Source organism: Anoplopoma fimbria, chromosome 22 (assembly GCF_027596085.1).
Source record: "Anoplopoma fimbria isolate UVic2021 breed Golden Eagle Sablefish chromosome 22, Afim_UVic_2022, whole genome shotgun sequence".
Taxonomy (NCBI): Eukaryota; Metazoa; Chordata; class Actinopteri; order Perciformes; family Anoplopomatidae; genus Anoplopoma; species Anoplopoma fimbria.
In genome coordinates this window covers 1114214-1132813 of record NC_072470.1, presented here as the reverse complement: position 1 = coordinate 1132813, position 18600 = coordinate 1114214, and the positions used below count along the sequence as shown (strand labels likewise).

The 18600-nt window shown below is 38.2% G+C and overlaps 1 protein-coding gene across 1 annotated transcript; it reads right to left on the bottom strand.

Annotated features, from left to right (window-relative positions):
* Positions 1 to 7757: 7757 nt before the first annotated feature.
* LOC129111856 (inhibin beta B chain-like) lies at positions 7758 to 13766 on the bottom strand. The gene is made up of 2 exons (XM_054623987.1): positions 13396 to 13766; positions 7758 to 8652 (listed from the first exon to the last, which is right to left on the bottom strand). The coding sequence occupies exons 1-2, from the start codon at positions 13757 to 13759 to the stop codon at positions 7877 to 7879; spliced, it is 1140 nt and encodes a 379-aa protein (XP_054479962.1). The 5' UTR covers positions 13760 to 13766; the 3' UTR covers positions 7758 to 7876.
* Positions 13767 to 18600: the final 4834 nt, after the last annotated feature.

Below are 18600 nucleotides of genomic sequence, written 5' to 3'. Positions count from 1 at the left end.
AAAAAGAAGAATAACAACAACAACATAGAGCAAAAGGCGAAGAAAAACTACAAGAAGAACAACAGGAAAAAGAATAAGAACAACAACAATATCTACAAGAAGAAGAACAGGAAAAAGAACAAGAACAGCAAGTAGAAGAAGAAGAAGAAGAAGAAGAAGAAGAAGAAGAAGAAGAAGAAGTCACCTGAGCCTCGATTAATAAACCGCCCATCAAACCCCGATAAATAAATGCAGACGACACACTTCCTTCCCACGTTGAAATGCTCAGATGATTTCATGAAACCAGTGAGATGTTTCAAAACAAAGTATCATCATAGAATCCATCATGCATGAAACAATAATGTGAGAAATGACCCTCAGCTCTGTTTTTCCAGGTGAGAAGGTGTCGCTGTTACCTGTAAACTGTGTTCATCACCAGTGTGGACCAATCAGGGAGGAGCTGCTGCTGCTGTTGTTGTTGATCCGAGGTTCTCCGTTCAGACGGTGACTCATCTCCACCAGTCCTCCTGAAGAGTGTCAGCGACCCAAAGACCTGAGACTGTGATGGTGAGGACGAATACCTGGAGCATGAGTCAGCAGGTTTCATCTGAACAACAACAACCAGCCGGGGATTAAAAACACCACGAGTCAGACTTTGATCTGACCGCCAAGTCTTTGAGAGCACCTGAGGAACCATCACGCTGCTCCACCAAACCACAGACATTTAGGTTCTTTATTTATATTTTATTACTCTTTCTGGTTTGTAGGAACCATAAACATCTGAAATATGTTCAGAAACATCTTGACAACATTCCTTTCCTCCAGCTTTGATTAGATTTGTTGTGTTTTTCTGTTGCACTTGACAGTTTTAGTTTGTGGGGACACTAGACTTATATTTACGTATGATGGCAATAAAGTCTTCATGGTTGAGTCAAGACTTAAAGATAGGTCAGTCATGAGATGCGTATTTAAAATGATGCAATTAAATTGATGATTTTATGTCAAAAGTTAAATCTCAATAAATACTACATAAAAATTATGAAATATTAGTCAAATGTATGACTTACTGTGTCAAAATTATGAAATACAAGTTATATTTTATAAGATGGTCATTAAAAACAATCATATAACTTATTCAATCTAAAATAAGTCAAAATTATGAATGTTAAATGTCAATTTATTTGGTAAAAACAATGGTTATGAGATACTAATTTAAAATAATGAAAAATGATTTTACAATGTTTTCTTTAGTCCAACTTATAAAATATGATTCCAATTTATGAGATATTAAGTCATAAATCTGAGTATGTTATATTTATGATATCATACATTTCTAAGTCATTATAATTTAATATTTGACTTATCTTATCAAGTCTAACTCTTCATTTATTGTTTTTATTTTCCTGACAAACACTGAGCTTCCAAAGAGTCTTATATAGATTATTTATTATTTTCCATTATTTCTGCTGGATTCATTCATAAATCAGATCAGTTAATGTAGAGTTAAACAGCGTCTCAGCGGACCGATAAGACGAGGACGAGGCAAAAAGAAAAACGCACATATTTAGACAAGTGCAGCGGAACATTCCAGTCATTCTCATGAGAAGGAGACAACGCCCTCAGACTCAGATACCTCTTCTTCTCCTTCTTCTTCTCACAAGTGTTTATGTTTCTGGTTGAGAAATCCAACCAGCAGTGGAAAAAAACACCAAATACTGAACTTTAGCAACACCGCAGTGGAAAACCCCACCTGTAATTAAATGGTAAACAATTAGTGCTACAAATATGCGTAAGAACCAAAGAACCGCGGTGTGGTGGGTTATAAAAGAACACACCCATGGTTCTACCTGCTGTTAAACACTAAATAACGTGATGTTTTACCTCCTTTATCTCTGCTTCCCCGTGGCACATTCCACCAACTAACTGAGACGATGTAAATCTTTATCCAGAGTGGAAAAAAGAGACATTTTTCAACACCTAAAGTGAGATTAGAGTGCGTTATGGAGCTTCATGAGGGATAACAAATCACTTTAAACCTGAATTCAGAGACTGATGGCCCCTTTTAAAGAGAGAAACCTGTGAATTTGAAGAACACATAAAGGATGAGAATGTTTTCCCAGAAGGTCATGAAGCGTTCGGAGAAATTAAACTTCTCCCCATCTTGATTTCTCCTCTTTGTGATATCTTTCTGAGAGCATCGACTCTCTCCAGATGGTCCTCAGATGGAGAATTCCATCGATAATCCCGTTATTCTGTAGGAGCGTCTGGAGCTGACAGTAATGTGAGTGTGTTGGTGCGTCCGAGCCAAATGTTTTCCTGAAGCACGCTGAGGCTCCGAGAAATGTTTGTTCCACTGAAGGACAGCTCGGATAAACCTGAGTTCATTTAACATCACACTAAACGGTCTGAACAAAACCAACCATGACTAAACGATTGGGTTCCTGCTGCTATGTTCAAAACAGAGAAATAACTCTGTGCAAACCAAAGACGTGACTTTGTGCACATTGTGGAAACCAAAGACCTCATTTTGAAAAAAACCAAGACCAATCTTTGTGAAAAACAAAGATGACTTGATGATGTAATCAAGAAAATGTTGGGAGTTGTTTCCTCTGAAATATTTCCCCACCACCTCGTTCACATCTTGTTCTTACCAGCTTTAAAAGGTTTAACATATGAGCTGTTTGGATTATCTTTTAATTGCTGGACTTTAAATAAGAAATGTAATAATATTACACATATCGGTATTTGACATTCATTCTTTATTTAGAAGTTAATTATTGACACATCAGGGTGTATGTCTGTTGAAGAATCATTCTGTCTGATGTTTCTCCTTTTAGACCCCGCCTGCACATCTGAACCTGGCTCCTGTTCCTCTGCAGGCGACAGGTACTGTACCTTGTCACGTACTGTAAACGTATGATTGACAATTCATAACCTCCTCCGGCGCTGAAACAAATTACATCTGCTCATTCCTCACACATCAGCAGGAACAGAAAAAGCACAGAGAGTCTCAGAGCTCTGTCAAAACACATAACTGTTTTAGAGCACAGGTGTGTGTGTGTGTGTGTTTGTGTGTGTGTGTGTGTGTGTGTGTGTGTGTGTGTGTGTGTGTGTGTGTGTGTGTGTGTGTGTGTGTGTGTGTGTGTGTGTGTGTGTGTGTGTGTGTGTGTGTGTGTGTGTGTGTGTGTGTGTGTGTCCCGGGGCCCCGTCCATTAACATTCCTGTGTTTTGTGGCGGGGCAACATGATAAAACAGCTCTCGTGTGTCACCTGACATCGCCACAAAAGTGCGCTCTATAATTGACTCGATCTGAAAACAAAAACACGGTCGTCCCGCTGAAGAATGTCCGAGGCTGCTCTTTGTTTTTAAGAGGCATTTTTTTAAATCTGTTTTTTTTTTCTTTGTAAAAACCACCACAGCTGAATGTGAAGTGTTTCACGCTGCAGTTCCTCTAATGGCCTCTAGATGGTGCCTCCAGGAAAACTCAGCCAAAAAGATAAAAATGCACATTTTCACTTCTTCTTTTTCTTCATTCTCTTCATAATATAATAATATACTTCAACAACTTTTAAATCTGTACATGTTCAGTGTTTTTAATCTGCTAAAGCTGTGTATGTTGGTCTGAAGGGACACCACGTTTTATGTGGACGTGCAATCCGATCTGATGGTTAATCCACAGTGCCTACATGTACCAGGATGCATTGCACACTAGCATTGAGTTTGCACAAGCTTTTTCAGTCTCATAAATTAAAAAAATAAGCTCTCATAAAGTAATTTAAGGAAATATTCTGACACCTAAAATGAAAAATACAAATGCACGACTTCTGAATAACAAGCTAATTTATCGTAAAACAATAAAAAACTGGACGGAAACTAAATAAAAAGTCTTTAAGAGGCTCTGCTTTTCAAATAAATATTAGTCACAAAAACCCAAATATGAACCGTATTCGTTGATGCTACATCTTTAATTTCTGTCTCCATTAATAGACAAATATTACGCTGGATGGTATCAAACATCATAAACTTCTGACGTTATGACCGTGTTGACCTGATGGTGGCGCCGCATGAGAGGATCACCAGAGTTCCTCCTGAGGGAACATTCCTCCTCCTCCTCTCTCATTCCTGAGCGTCAGCCGTTGACTCCTCACCTGTCGGATTAAGAACTTCTTTTCTCCTCGTTACATCGTTAAACCTGCCCCCTCCTCCTCCTCCTCCTCTCCTCCTCCTCCTCCCCCTCCTCCTCCTCCTCGTCTTCCTCCTCGTCTCACCTCTCTGACTCCTTCTTTCTGTCGGGGTAAAACACAGTTTCATTTAAACGCTGCCGTCGTCTCCGTCATGGAGGGTTTGACCCCCAGAGGTCAAACACTTGACCCCTGGAGTCCTGCTGAGATTTGTTCAGGTATAATTAGTCCTGTTAAGAGTCTTTTGTGTGTCTGAGTGGACGCATGTGGAGCTCTGTGGAGGAATGCTTCACAGAAATACTGAACTGATGGTCTATATCTCTCTTTTCATAATATACATGGTTTATAGGAGGCATAGTGTTTAAAAAAAAAAGATAATTGCTGCTAATCTGTTGCAGACTTCTCCCTAAATAAAGAATGAGGAAAAAATACCTCGTACGCTGTGAAAATAGCTGCATGTCAAACACACTGACCCCATGATTATGATGCATGATGGTACATATGTGGATTTAAGCCTTTACATTCTCAGCAAATCTTTTTTGGGGGGTTTATTAGAAGTTTTTAAAGTTTTTTTAGGACCAGCTTCTGTTAAATACGACTTAAAAGACTATAAACTGTCAGAATTGTCTTGTCGTCGTGGATTTAATACTTCATCAATAATTGCGTGAACATAAACGTTTTACCTCACAAAATAAAATCCTTTTTCAATCATATCATTTCGAGGACTTCTCGTGTTGGTAAATAACTTAATAACTGTAATCATCTTTCAAAATATGCAACATTTGTGTTTTAAGACAAATAAGCCAGTGCTTCCTTTTTTCATTTATAAACAAAATCCTTGTCATTAAGTTTTGATTTAACCTAATTGAAATGATAATGATTGTATTATTATATAAACTGTAGTTATGTAGCTCTTAGTCTTTGGGAATGCCTTCAAACTGATCTACAAACAGTTCCATAATACGATATAATATCAAATATGATAATTAAGAACAGGCTTCAAATGACTCAACAACAAAACCAACACGATTGGTAATAAGAAATTTATTTTTTCGACAATTACAAAGAACAAAACATTTGAAAAGCATATTGGTATGTTACACCGACTGTACAGGGATCAGATGTGCTTCACTCTAAATGACTCTAACAAACAAAAGAAGAAGGAACACTGGGAATATCTGATGAAAAAATATGAAATATTCATGTCTAGGTAGAAAATAGAAAAGAGATTAAGGAGATTATGACTGATATTATACCCTGATACAGTGTTTAGGCCTCTTTATAGCTCCACCTCTCGGCCTCTTTGGTTCCATGATTATACATCTGAACACAGCTCAATTTAGCTTCTATAAAAATAACTTTTTTTTCAATGGCAGTTTATTTTTTAATCTTATTTCTAGTCACCAAGTGCAAAATGTTCTGACTAAACCCAGCGAGAGACTCCAGGAGGCGGGTGGGGGGGTAATAACAGGATCTGGAGCTCAGGTATGTGAGGAACACAATGAAATAACAGCTTTAACCTGAAAACATATCAGCGGGAAACTGAATCTGTGTCTGAAACTGGGGGAACTCCACTGGGACGCTTTCATTTAGACCAGAATCACATCTGGGTCACCGTCAGCCTCCTTTTTGTGTTTCACTTTTAAATTGATGGTTGCATCAAGACAAGAAGGGGGATGATCTTTTTATTTCATTGGTGCAAAAACTTTTTGTCCTCTGCAGCAGTAAAGTCCATTTAGTATTCCAAAGAAACATGGCAGCCAAAAGTGACAATAGAACTTATAAATTCATGTGTTTCAGTTGATTTATTCACTATTTTTGCATCAAGATTATTCCTTTTCTGATGGTTTTTGGGAATATCTCCAACTATTCTGAGAATTTCAAGAGAAAAAGTGGCCAAAGACATTTTAATAGGTTGGGAACCAATGATTTATAAAAATGCATTGATATTTTTTACATTATACAAGTGATATGTCACTTCAAGCTGCCATCTTTGTTTGAAAATGCGCAAAAATCAACTTTATTATGCGACAGATGTCATATTTTTTAACCCTGTCTCAACGCTAGAGAGATAATTAACTTTGAAAGTATTGTTGTACGGACTGGAAAGAAACATAAAACAGGCAGAAATGACAATTTCTTCAGAATATTGTTGGCGAAAACCATTTTGTAGCGGAGAAACGTAACTTTCAGGAGACAGGGTCGATATTTTTACTTAAACGGCTAAATGTTTTTTAAACCTATATATCTTTTTAAGTGGAGCTGGATCAAGATTTCACCTTCTACTACCAGAAACACATTTTCAATCATTAACAGGTACTCTTTGCCCTCCTGTTTGCAACTCTCAACATTTCAAGTATTGGTGATAGTTTGTCAGTCGGGTTTGAGGGTAAATTCTATACATTGCATAGCTCATGCGGCACTTATTTCTCTTAGAAGGACTGTGGGCGACGGTGCTCATTTAAAAAAAGGCATTTCAATCTGCAAGTGCTATCAAAGTGTGCTAAACGGAGCAATATGGCAACTTCTCACTTGATTTGATGGACTGGAAGGAATCTGAAGCTTGGAGGAAGGGTTTCCCAAACGTGAGGTTCATCTCACCATCTTCATGTACTTTTACATCACTGTTAGAGAGTATTTGTTCAAACCATCCTTTCAATCTGCACAAAGACTGTTTAGGTCTGCCAAGCCGAATCCTCTGGGAGCGATCACCAAATAGTTTAGCTTGTTATTGAAACGTCTGGTTGGTACGTCAGACATCGGTTCCTTTGGGATCGGACTCCTAAAATACAGAATCGGTCTCAAACTATTTGCCCCCCTCCATTCTTTCTTTCTTAACCTTTGAACCTAAATTTCATATCTCAGGCTTCAACATCCAAACCAGACTGTAATCAATCTGAGTGTCAAAGAACTTAAAGATATATTCGTTTGAAGGATAATTTGGAGACGTTGGTTTAAAGGAATCAAGTAAATTGAGTGCAGAAATGACTTATTTGAGAATTGGTACCACTTTCACTCTTGGTTGAATCCATTTTCTAACTTTTAGAAAGATGCAACAATGCGTCTTCAACAATGAAGATGATGGAAAGAAGAACCCAGAGATGAATTTCACGTCTACCTTTTACTTTAGAGGATTATCTAAACGTTTTTTTGACAAAACCTTGATTGTGTTTCCTGTTTCCACCCTCGCCCAAACGTTCCCGTCGGCTTGAAGCCGTTTTTATCGTGGAACAAAGTCTCTCTAAGACGTGGTGTGGATTCGCCTCCTGGCCTGAAGTGCTGTACGTTGGTGAAGTTCTCAGTTGTCTCTGTGACTCGTGTAAGACACACTTGAAGAGTTTCAATTCAAAAAGAAGATTCACACTTCTAAACAAGACTCTAACGATGTGAGCAGGAAATCAAACGATGCTGCTTTTGTAAAGGCTAGAAGGTCACAGGAACCAGATCTTCACTATCTTAGAGATATTTAAGGAAGAACGTCAGAGATTGATTGTTTTCTCTTCACGCCCCTTTGAAGGAGACTGAAACCACCAGAGAATATATCGAAGTATATCAGCAAACATAAATATATATACAAGTTCTTTTTGTGCAGGCATACATGAGGGTGCGCATGTTTTACTCCATCGTCCATAAATATTCTGTTTCTATAATCTTTTCGACGTTGTAATAGTGTGAATCTTCAGTTCCGCCTTAAATAAACCGGAGTAGAAACGCGCTCAAGCACAGCCGCACTCCTCCACGATCATGTTGGGAACGTCCCGCTTCACGATGTTGTACTCGTCGTCGAAGTAGAGCATGGACATGGTGCTGAGCTTGGTGGGGATGCAGCAGGAGTTCATGGAGCCGGGGCTCATCCCCCGCATGCGGTACTGGTTCACCACCGCCGTGTGGAAGGACGAGGCGGACCCGGGGACGCCCGCCATGTAGGCCGGGCAGTTCCCCTCGCAGTAGTTCCCAAAGTACCCCGACGGCGCTATGATCCAGTCGTTCCAGCCGATGAGCCGGAAGTCTATGTAGAACTGCTGGCGGCAGCACAGGCTGCTGCTGCCGTCGCACTCCAGACCCCTCTTCCGGATGTGGTGCTTGCTGTCGGACTGCTTCGCCTGCACCACCAGGAACGGCCGGTGGGACTCGTCGTTTTGGTTGAGGAGGACCGGCGTGACGCCCTCGGCCTCGCAGCCCTCGCAGCGCACGTCCAGGTTCTGCCGCCGGTCGCCCTTCTCGAACACCAACCGCACGGCGTCCGTCAGCGTGAAGGTGTGCCAGCCGCTGCGCTTCAGCTCCACCCGCTTCTCCACCAGGTTCCACTTGCTGCCGAGGCCCGGCTCCTGGTAGTACACCTTCACCGTGACCTTCCGCCGCGGACGCACCTCCAGCGGGGACGGCAGCAGCTTGAAGTAGAGCCAGAGGATGGCCTGGGTCACGTAGAGGTTCTGGTTCCCCTCGCTGGAGATCAGGAAGAACAGGCTGGACTTGGACGTCACCATGTCGTCTGGGGAACAAAACACATAAAATAAATAACTTGGGACATTTAAATCAAAGCGTCAGGTGATGTTTAGACGAGCGGACGGCTGCAAAAAGCACTTGGTCAACATCCTAAAGTGAGACAACAGAACCCCCCCTCTGGTTCAGGGTGGCAGCACCGACCCGCCGGACTGTGACAGGAAGCCGTTGGGCTCTCGGCCACTTGGCCTCCAAATTGGCCCAAATATGAGAAGAAGGAGGGGTGGGGGGGCTTTAGAGAGCGAGACACACAAAGGTTCAAAAGCTTTGCCTGAAAACAAGATCTCATGGAGCCTAACTGTCCTCAGAGAGATGAAGCAAAACTAAAAGTTTACATGGCATTTGTTTCTTGAAGCTAAAGGCCGAAACGTGGAAACGGTTCGAGGGATTCAAACCATTCAGACACAAAAACGTCTTTATATAAAGTCAGACTCCTGCTTCTCTTTCAGCTTTAAGGAATGCAACAAGTGCTGAAGTTTAAAGGAAGTATTGGCAACTCATCTCTTCATTTATTGGTCTTCAGTTATAAGTTTATTTGACTCAAAACTTTATATTTGAGGTGTAAATTAGCAAAATAATAGAGATAAAAAGATGCAATATTCCTCATTCAAGTTCTTTTCATGTTGGTGAAGTAAAGTAATGGATAATACTGCATTCTTCACGTCGGTAATCCCCCATTAATGTTCCAACAGCACTGAAAACAATGATGTGATCTGGTAGAAACAGTGAGTTACTTTCAGAAAACCTTTGTTGATTTGTCAGAACTAGAAGCTTCTTTAATCTCCTGTGATTTATATTTGAGGTTCTTTATCTGGAGATGCTTGTGGATTCTTCTGGGATCACATGTGGAGCGTTTAAGACCACGAAGCAGCAGAGAAGAAGATGAACTTGAGATGTAGTTTGCAGGAAACAGAGCAAACTAAGGATCATCATCATCAAAGCGAGGCCTCCACATGTGTTACCTCATCCGTACTCTGCGGGTCATTACCCAGCAGCCCCTAGGTGTTAGATGTTAGATCTCACGCTGCTGCAGATTAGAGCGTCCAACCAAAACAAAGCTGAGCTGCAGGTGCAGATCTCACAGGTGTGCATCTATCAGACCACACTCATCCAGACCTGCAGGGATCAAAGTCTCAGAGGCCTGTGGTGTGGATCTGAAGCGTTTCAGGAGGAGGACGGGCTTAAGTGACGGTTTGAGGAGAGAATGCATCGTCACAGACGTCCAGCTGGACTGGAGGAGATCCCTCACATGAAGAACGAGGACGACGATGAGGAGAAACACCTTCTGCCGCCGACGCAAAGACGTTAAAACAGAGAGACAGCAGCTGCTCCCCGCGTAGCTCCAGGCAAATATTTAGCTCTTTGTTTCTCTGTGGTGATGAATGTTTAGTGAGGAATAACAGACGGAAAGATAACCATAGCAGAGACATCACTTCCAGCCAAAATTCATTTCGAATGACGGAATAAAAAGCTAAATTTAGGCTGAAATGAGCTTTGAAACCAGACGTTTATGAAACCATATTGTGACGAAAATGAGACGTTTTCTGCAGAAATCTGAGGCGACAAAAACGCTGACTCTCTCTTTTCACAGCGTCATTTGCAGCAAATTACATTTAAATGGTTAAACCACTCGACTTCTTCCTCTTCCTTTAAAATACGTAATTATTGAGGTTTTACTTCCTAGAATTCAAAATTTCTGTCGTATTTTTTACTTGACGTGTAAATTTGCAAATGAAAAACATAAAAAAAGATGCAATATTTCTCACTAAGTTCTATTCATGTTGGGGTCAATAAATGATGAATAATACTTAATTTTACACGTCAGTAATTCCATAATAGAGTCCCTAAAAACGCTGAAAACAACAATGTAATCTGGTAGAATTTGTAGTTACGTTTATAAAACATTTTGATTTGCAGAATAATTGACTTAAAATAACAAAACAACAGTTGAATAAATGTAATGAAGCTATAACTGAAATATTATAAATTAAAACCAGACTAAAGAGCTTTTCACACGAGATTAAGAGCAGAACCAGTAAATGAAATACTTTAATATATGTCGTATTAATACATTATGTAAAAACGTGACTTTTATCTTCTGAATGTTTAACATCAATCTTCAATATTAAACTTGAGCTTCCACGTGACAAATGATGAAGATCATGAGATGTGCCTGAAAGCTCCTGGACTCAAGTTTAGTTTGGAGCGCATGTTCGTGAAAAAAGTGAGAATTTTGACGAAAAACTGATGCAGTAAATAAAAAATAACATGTCACACACAGTCTTCACACACACACACACACACACACACACACACACACACACACACACACACACACACACACACACACACACACACAGTGAAGTTTAAAGCGTGGGGGGGGCTGCAGAGTTCAGCTCGTCAATCTGCATTCAGGACCCACGCCGGCCCACACAAAAGCTCCGACCTTATACTGAGGGGACCAAATCAACAACCGGGCCCTGACACACACACACACACACACACACACACACACACACACACACACACACACACACACACACACACACACACACACACACACACACACACACACACACTCTCTCTGGATGTAGTTGGATGTAAACAACACTGGTAAACACACACACACACCTCAGAGACACAAAAGCTCTTCTACTTCCACACATCTCGACCCTAAACTCATAGCGGACGGACAGACGGACACACGTGGGTGATGCAGGTGGTGGCGTCCATGTTTTTTTCCGGCACCACGTCCTCGTTGGCAAACCGACCCGGTGCACGGAGGCCGAGGTGTAAAGGTGTAAAGGTGTAAAGGTGTAAAGCTCTGCAGCCTCAGAGAGAAACATGTGAAACTAAAAAAAGGCTCTCAGCGGGAATTGAACCTCCGACCAACGGCGAGCAAAACTGCTTGTGACTTAGACAGTGAACGCAACACGGGGGGAAGCCAGAAGTCTGATTGTATCTCCTGCACTTGAATGCAACACGCACAAAATCTGATCAGCTCTCAATCCACCAAAGTTCATTCATGTTTTCTGCACGATATCTCCAACAAACGTAACAAAAGTAAAAGTTCCTTAAATGTATTTCTAATTTAACTCTGAACAAACACACCAGCCTTTGTGTTAAACATGATTAAATGAACTCTCGACTGTTAACAACAAGCATCACATGAAGACGAACCAGGGTTCACTCCATAGAATCACACATCATCACTCACAGCCTCATGGAGCATCCAGGTAGCAGCTGTTTGAACAGGCTTTTATTTTGGCGGTGTTTCAAGCCCCTGTATCAACATCTGGTCAACATCAGCATTATCACACACACACACACACACACACACACACACACACACACACACACACACACACACACACACACACACACACGGATAACATGCATCATCTCAGAGACTGAGGTTCATGAGGACAACAAGTGTCTCTCATCCTTCAAAAACTAACTTCATCTTAAAAACAGCTAAAAAATCAACGAGAAATTCAAATTTCTCCATAGAAATCAAAATGTTTTCCTTTATTTGTTCATTAAGTTGACTTTAAAGTTTAAGATCTCACTCTGGGTTGTTTGTTTTAAGAATATAAGTGCAAAAATGTCAAATTTCTTTGAAACCAGGTTGAACTTTATTGTTAAAATATCAGATCTTTATTGTTAAAATGTCAGATCTTTATTGTTAAAATGTCAGATCTTTATTGTTAAAATATCAGATCTTTTTCTCTTCAGAGAAACTTTTAATTTCATCCTGACAATTCATCTCCATCAAAAACAGCAAAAATAAGATGATTTCTAATTGACCAGTAGAAGTGAAGATGTTTTCTTCTGCTTGTTCTTATCAGAGTTTAAGATCTCACTCTGGGTTGTTTGTTTTAAGAATATAATTTCTTTGAAATCAGGTTGAACTTTATTGTTAAAATGTCAGATCTTTATTGTTAAAATGTCAGATCTTTATTGTTAAAATGTCAGATCTTTATTGTTAAAATGTCAGATCTTTATTGTTAAAATATCAGATCTTTTTCTCTTCAGAGAAACTTTTAATCTCATCCTGACAATTCAAACATAAGATTATTTCTAATGGACCAGTAGAAGTGAAGATGTTTTCTTCTGCTTGTTCTTATCAGAGTTTAAGATCTTACTCTGGGTTGTTTGTTTTAAGAATATAAAAGCAAAAATGTCAAATTTCTTTGAAACCAGGTTGAACTTTATTGTTAAAATATATAGATTTTTGTCTTTTTCTTTTAATTTCATCCTGACAATTCAAAAATAAGATGATTTCTAGTTGACCAGTAGAAGTGAGGATGTTTTCTTCACTCTGGGTTGTTTGTTTTAAGAATATAATTTCTTTGAAATCAGGTTGAACTTTATTGTTAAAATATCAGATTTTTGTCTTTTTCTTTTAATTTCATCCTGACACTTCAAACATAAGATGATTTCTAATGGACCAGTAGAAGTGAAGATGTTTTCTTCTGGGATCTCACTCTGGGTTGTTTGTTTTAAGAATATAATTTCTTTGAAATCAGGTTGAACTTTATTGTTAAAATGTCAGATCTTTATTGTTAAAATATCAGATCTTTATTGTTAAAATGTCAGATCTTTTTCTCTTCAGAGAAACTTTTAATTTCATCCTGACACTTCAAACATAAGATGATTTCTAATGGACCAGTAGCAGTGAAGACGTCTTCTTCTTCTTCACAGACCCCACACATGGCCCTCCATCACGCACCTTTCTCTGCGAAGCTGATGATCTCGGAGCTCTCCTCCAGCACCTCGTTGCTCATCGGGTGTCCGTCCAGGTTGGGGATCTCCACCCGGCCGTCCTCCCTCAGCCTCCCTGCGTGGAGCTTCCTCAGGGCCGTCACCATGGCTGCTCTGGACACCGGGTGCGTGATGTTGGGCCTCTCTCGCATCTGCAGCCGGCTGAGGATGTGTCTCTTCACCGCCTCCAAGAAGTCCCCGTTCATCTCAGCCTCCTCCTGATGGACCACCCCGCCGCAGGACGCACAGGAGTCCAGGGACGCAGCGCAGAGGATGGAGAGCCAAGCCAGGAGGAGGAGGAGGAGTGCCAGACTGAGGAGACGGCTACTCATTTTCTGTCCGAGGAGGAGGAGGAGGATGGAGGAGGAGGTTCTCTCTCTTCTGGCCCAGTCAAAGTCATAAAAGAGGAGAGAGAGCAGGAGGACTGGAGCTCTCTGGTGCGTAAAAGGCTCACTTTGGTGCCATCCACTCCAAGAGAATCAGTCCATCACATGGTCCTCTGTGGTCAGATGGGTTCCTCAGGTTCCTCTGGGTTCTGGAGCAGCTTCACGCACACAGCATCACTTCAGCGACATATTCCACAAAACATCCCAAAAACATCCCAAAAAACAATCCAGATTTATCCTTGAAGTTGAAGCTCATCCTCCGGGTGTCCCTGTGCTTTACTCTCTGAGTGGCTGTGAAGGAATCCCCGAGTAATGGAGGAGAGGATGAAGGTGAGGAGGAGGAGGAGGAGGAGAGGGAGGTGAGCCAGAGAGCGCACCGAGGAGCGTTTCCATTCTGAGTCTGAGACCCGGAGACGCCACTCCAAAAGTTTATATACCGGAGGAGGAGGAGGAGGAGGGGGGGGCGGGGCTAGGGGAGGAGGAGGAGGAGGAGGAGGAGGAGGAGGAGGAGGGAGGGGGGCGGTGTTAAGGCTGCTCCCTGAGGAGGAACCTCTGAAGGGTTCCTGAAGGATTCAAAACCAAGTCCACAGTACTGTGTGTACTGTGTGTACTGTGGTCCAGTACACACAAAAACACTGTTTCTTGATGAGTTTAGTATTTGTTTTTGCATGTTTTTATTATATTTTCAGACAAGAAAGTAAAGTTAAAGTTGGAGAACTTCACTTTATTTAGTTAGTAAAGTAAAAACTGCAGTTTAAATATAAATACATGCAGACACATTTAAGTGAAATTATTTATATCACACAAACTCTTCTGTTTATGATTCTTTATAAATAAAGTTGAGTTTTATGAAGTTTTGTTTTCTGACAAACGTCTCACTGCCACATGAAACATGAAACATTATAGAAGTCGTTGAGTTTAAACCAAACTTCATTCATTTTTCTAGAGTTTCACTTTGATTCATTGATTTTATAAACAAGAAACAGTTTGAAAGTACCTTTACTCAAGTACTGCACTTTGTTTTGAGGTACTTTACTGGAGTATTTGTACTTTATTCTACTTTACACTTCTACTCCACTATAAGTATTCTTACCACTATAGTTACTTGTTCTTTTACTTATATTCAGAGTTGTATCTGTGTTTTTACACACAGTACTGTGTGTACTGGACCACAGTACTGTGTGTACTGTGTGTACTGGACCACAGTACACACAGTACTGTGGTCCAGTACACACAGTACTGGACCACAGTACTGTGTGTACTGTGTGTACTGTGTGTACTGGACCACAGTACTACCACAGGGCGATACACACAAAGTACTGGAGGTTCATTACTGCACTAGAAGTCCTCACAAGCATCAGAACATTCTCAGGAACATGTGCTCTAAGTAATACAAGCAGAATAAAGTGTTTTTGTATGTATTTATTGTAGTTTATGAATCATATTTTATAAGTTACTCTTGTGTTTTTCTGTTTAAAATATAAATAAGTAACTATAGTATAGTGGAGTAGAAGTGTAAAGTAGAATAAAGTACAAATACTCCAGTAAAGTACCTCAAAACAAAGTGCAGTACTTGAGTAAAGGTACTTTCAAACTGTTTCTTGTTTATAAAATCAATGAATCAAAGTGAAACTCTAGAAAAATGAATGAAGTTTGGTTTAAACTCAACGACTTCTATAATGTTTCATGTTTCATGTGGCAGTGAGACGTTTGTCAGAAAACAAAACTTCATAAAACTCAACTTTATTTATAAAGAATCATAAACAGAAGAGTTCGTGTGGTATAAATAATTTCACTTAAATGTGTCTGCATGTATTTATATTTAAACTGCAGTTTTTACTTTACTTCCTAAATAAAGTGAAGTTCTCCAACTTTAACTTTACTTTCTTGTCTGAAAATATAATAAAAACATGCAAAAACAAATACTAAACTCATCAAGAAACAGTGTTTTTATTATATTAATATATTATATTAATATTCTTTATGACTTCTAGTTTGTGTCTGACCCTTAACAACAATGAACTTCCAATAGGACTCTGGTGGACTTTAATATTTTGTTCTTGTGCCGGATTCAAGTGAGAAAACAAACAAATGACATCATTCAACCGTTGATTAAATTGATTGGTTACCAAAATAAAAGCCTCTTAATACTTCAGATCAATAATAAGAGAACAATTCAACACAATCCTGAACAGACGGGAGTAGCGAGTGTCTACAGTCGGACCTGACATGACAGGAGGAGCCAACGACAACATTTGTTAGTAAAAACGAGGAAACCAAATCAGCAGCCAGACGCACAGCTGAGGTGACCTTTGACCTTTCAGCTGGTGATTATCAGGAGGTGAAAACAGGTTTGTTTTCCCCTTCATGTGACCCTTTTATTGTTATTAAAAATCAGTTTAAATGTTCTGCAATGTGAAGCATTCATAACTCATGTTTTGTTATTTATCCATTGAATTCTTCATGTTTTTTTTAATCAAATATTCTGCTTTAATTTGGGGGGAAATATGTGAAATGATGCTAAAATAGAAAACATGTTTTATCGACTCTGAGTGGATTTAAATATGAACTCATTGAGGTTTTTATGTAGATGGTTTTAGCCCATCACACCCAAGTGACAAAGTAATGAAACAGCGCCATCTTTGTTCCAAATGGAGGAACTACATGTTTTGGCTGCACCTTTAAAAACATTTATATCTGATATATTTAAGCTTTAAAAATTAATCTTTTATTATTAGTTGTATATTTATTAATTTCTGCACACAAAAACAAAAGTATATATATATATATTTATATATATATAATTTTGTGCCAGAATAAAGTACCAGTGTTCTATTTGCAATGCTTTATTTAGAGGGGAAATAAAAATCAATGACATGTTAAGACCATAAATAAATATATAGATATACAAATAAAAAAAAATTCTTTCAAAAAACTTTATTTAACTTAAAAATGCACTTATTACGTGAGGAACACAACACAGCACCGGAGAGCTGATAACAACAAAAAATATTAAAGATATTAAACTAAAATAAAACAATACATTTTGAGACAAATCAATATTTAAAATTTACTTTAAAAATAAGAATAAAAAACTTAAAAATGCATATATTACATGAGCAACACAACACAGCACCGGAGAGCTGATAACAGCAAAAAATATTTCAAATATTAAACTAAAATAAAACAATACATTTTGAGACAAATAAATATTTAGAATTTACTTTAAAAATAAAAATAAAAATAAAAAACTTTATTTAACTTAACAATGCACATATTACATGAGGATCACAACACAGTACCGGAGAGCTAATAACAACAAAAAATATTTTAAATATTAAATTAAAATAAAATAATACATTTTGAGACAAATAAATATTTAAAATTGACTTTAAAAATAAGAATAAAAAACTTTATTTAACTTAAAAATGCATATATTGCATGAGGAACACAACACAGCACCGGAGAGCTGATAACAACAAAAAATATTAAAAATATTAAACTAAAATAAAACAATACATTTTGAGACAAATAAATATTTAAAATTTACTTTAAAAATAAAAATGAAAAACTTTATTGAACTTAACAATGCACATATTACATGAGGAACACAACACAGCACCGGAGAGCTGATAACAACAAAAAATATTAAACTAAAATAAAACAATACATTTTGAGACAAATAAATATTTAAAATTTACTTTAAAACTAAAAATAAAAAACTTTATTTAACTTAAAAATGGATATATTACATGAGGAACACAACACAGCACCGGAGAGCTGATAACAACAAAAAATATTAAAAATATTAAACTAAAATAAAACAATACATTTTGAGACAAATAAATATTTAAAATTTACTTTAAAAATAAAAATGAAAAACTTTATTGAACTTAACAATGCACATATTACATGAGGAACACAACACAGCACCGGATAGCTGATAACAACTAAAAATATTAAAGATATTAAACTAAAATAAAATAATACATTTTGAGACAAATAAATATTTAAAATTGACTTTAATAATAAGAATAAAAAACTTTATTTAACTTAAAAATGCATATATTACATGAGGAACACAACACAGCACCGGAGAGCTGATAACAACTAAAAATATTAAATTAAAATAAAATAATACATTTTGAGACAAATAAATATTTAAAATTGACTTTAAAAATAAGAATAAAAAACTTTATTTAACTTAAAAATGCATATATTATGTGAGCAACACAACACAGCACCGGAGAGCTGATAACAACTAAAAATATTAAATTAAAATAGAATAATACATTTTGAGACAAATAAATATTTAAAATTGACTTTAAAAATAAAAAACTTTATTTAACTTAAACACTTGAACACAACACAGCACCGGAGAGCTGATAACAACAAAAAATATTAAAAATATTAAACTAAAATAAAACAACACATTTTGTGACAAATAATTGTTTAAAAAATAATACGGATTTTGAGGAATACGAGGAATTTCGTGACATCACTTCCTGTTAACGCTATCGGAGAGTAGTGAAAAAGTAAGATGTATCACTCCGTGTGTGTTTACGGGGTCCACCAATCCGTGAGCTGTGTGGAAAACGCTGCTTTTTACGGCATATAACTACAATTATTATCAGTGTGCATACAACTCATATACAATGCCATGTATTCGTTTCTATTCTGCTTCCTGAGTGGATATTCTCTGCCTTTATTTCAGGGATTCGCTGATTTTATCTAGACGCTGGCGCCGCCTCGCTTTGTTTTTCCAGCCGCGGAGTGAGCCCTCCTCT